We start from the raw sequence: 875 nt of genomic DNA, 5'->3' as shown, positions 1-875 counted from the left end.
CAATCGGGTGGAAGGCCATCGTCCCCAATGATTATATCGTCAGATGAAGAATAAGAGACGAGAATCTTGACTGAGCTATCCATGAAAGATAAAAACAAGTGCAAATGAGGTCGCGATCGTTATTATTGATGGAGAATATATTCATGGCGTCCATGATCAGCTCTAGTCGATGTGTCCAAGACCCAAGTCATGGATAACGACACATTGGTTTCATTCCGTGCCGGGGATAAATGATGCTGCAATGCAAATCTCGAGAGAGCTTTGCGTCTCTTTGCCTGGCGGATAGACGAGAGAAACTTTGAGATTCCGGCCATGTAATTCCATGCGTACATCATACCAAATCTCATAGTACTCATTACCCTGATTTCCTTGAAGTGGAACAAGACACTCCTCTTTCAACTTGGTTAGGTCCACACTGAGCATCCCAGCGCTCTCGCATCCTGAATGGATACTAGTATTAACGATAATGCAACGAAACCAGTGCACACGATATATTGATATCTTACTCACCTTGATTATAAGAATGAGTGAGTTGATAGTGGTCTTGAACATTCTCAGTGTCTGAGTAATACAGGCGCTGCGAAAACTCCCAATCTTCGTTTTCCGCGAATTGCTGATACAGCGTTTCGCTGAAGTAATCGTCGAAAGCAACTTCTTGTCCCTAATTACCAAATTGAGTGTATGTCCGGATTTCTTCAATGACAGTATGAGAAAGTGAAAGGCAAGCAAAAGAGCTGAAATTTTACCTTTTTGATGACCCAATTGACACAGTTAGGAACATAAAATTTCTTGTCTTTTGGGTGTCTTTTGACATCTGTTGAGGCATCTCTATGGCCAGGGTGCTTGCTATCACATTGTTCAATCTAGAGAATCCC

At 42.3% G+C, this 875-nt stretch overlaps 1 protein-coding gene across 1 annotated transcript; it reads right to left on the bottom strand.

Annotated features, from left to right (window-relative positions):
* Window positions 1-210: 210 nt before the first annotated feature.
* N7508_000274 (uncharacterized protein) lies at window positions 211-552 on the bottom strand (the record flags this gene model as incomplete). Its single annotated transcript, XM_058458359.1, has 2 exons — window positions 211-440; window positions 507-552. The coding sequence occupies 2 exons, from the start codon at window positions 550-552 to the stop codon at window positions 211-213; spliced, it is 276 nt and encodes a 91-aa protein (XP_058324581.1).
* Window positions 553-875: the final 323 nt, after the last annotated feature.

Source organism: Penicillium antarcticum (genome assembly GCF_028974205.1).
Source record: "Penicillium antarcticum strain IBT 31339 chromosome Unknown utg000001l_segment0_segment0, whole genome shotgun sequence".
NCBI classification, from domain to species: Eukaryota; Fungi; Ascomycota; class Eurotiomycetes; order Eurotiales; family Aspergillaceae; genus Penicillium; species Penicillium antarcticum.
This window is presented reverse-complemented; position numbering and strand designations above follow the sequence as displayed.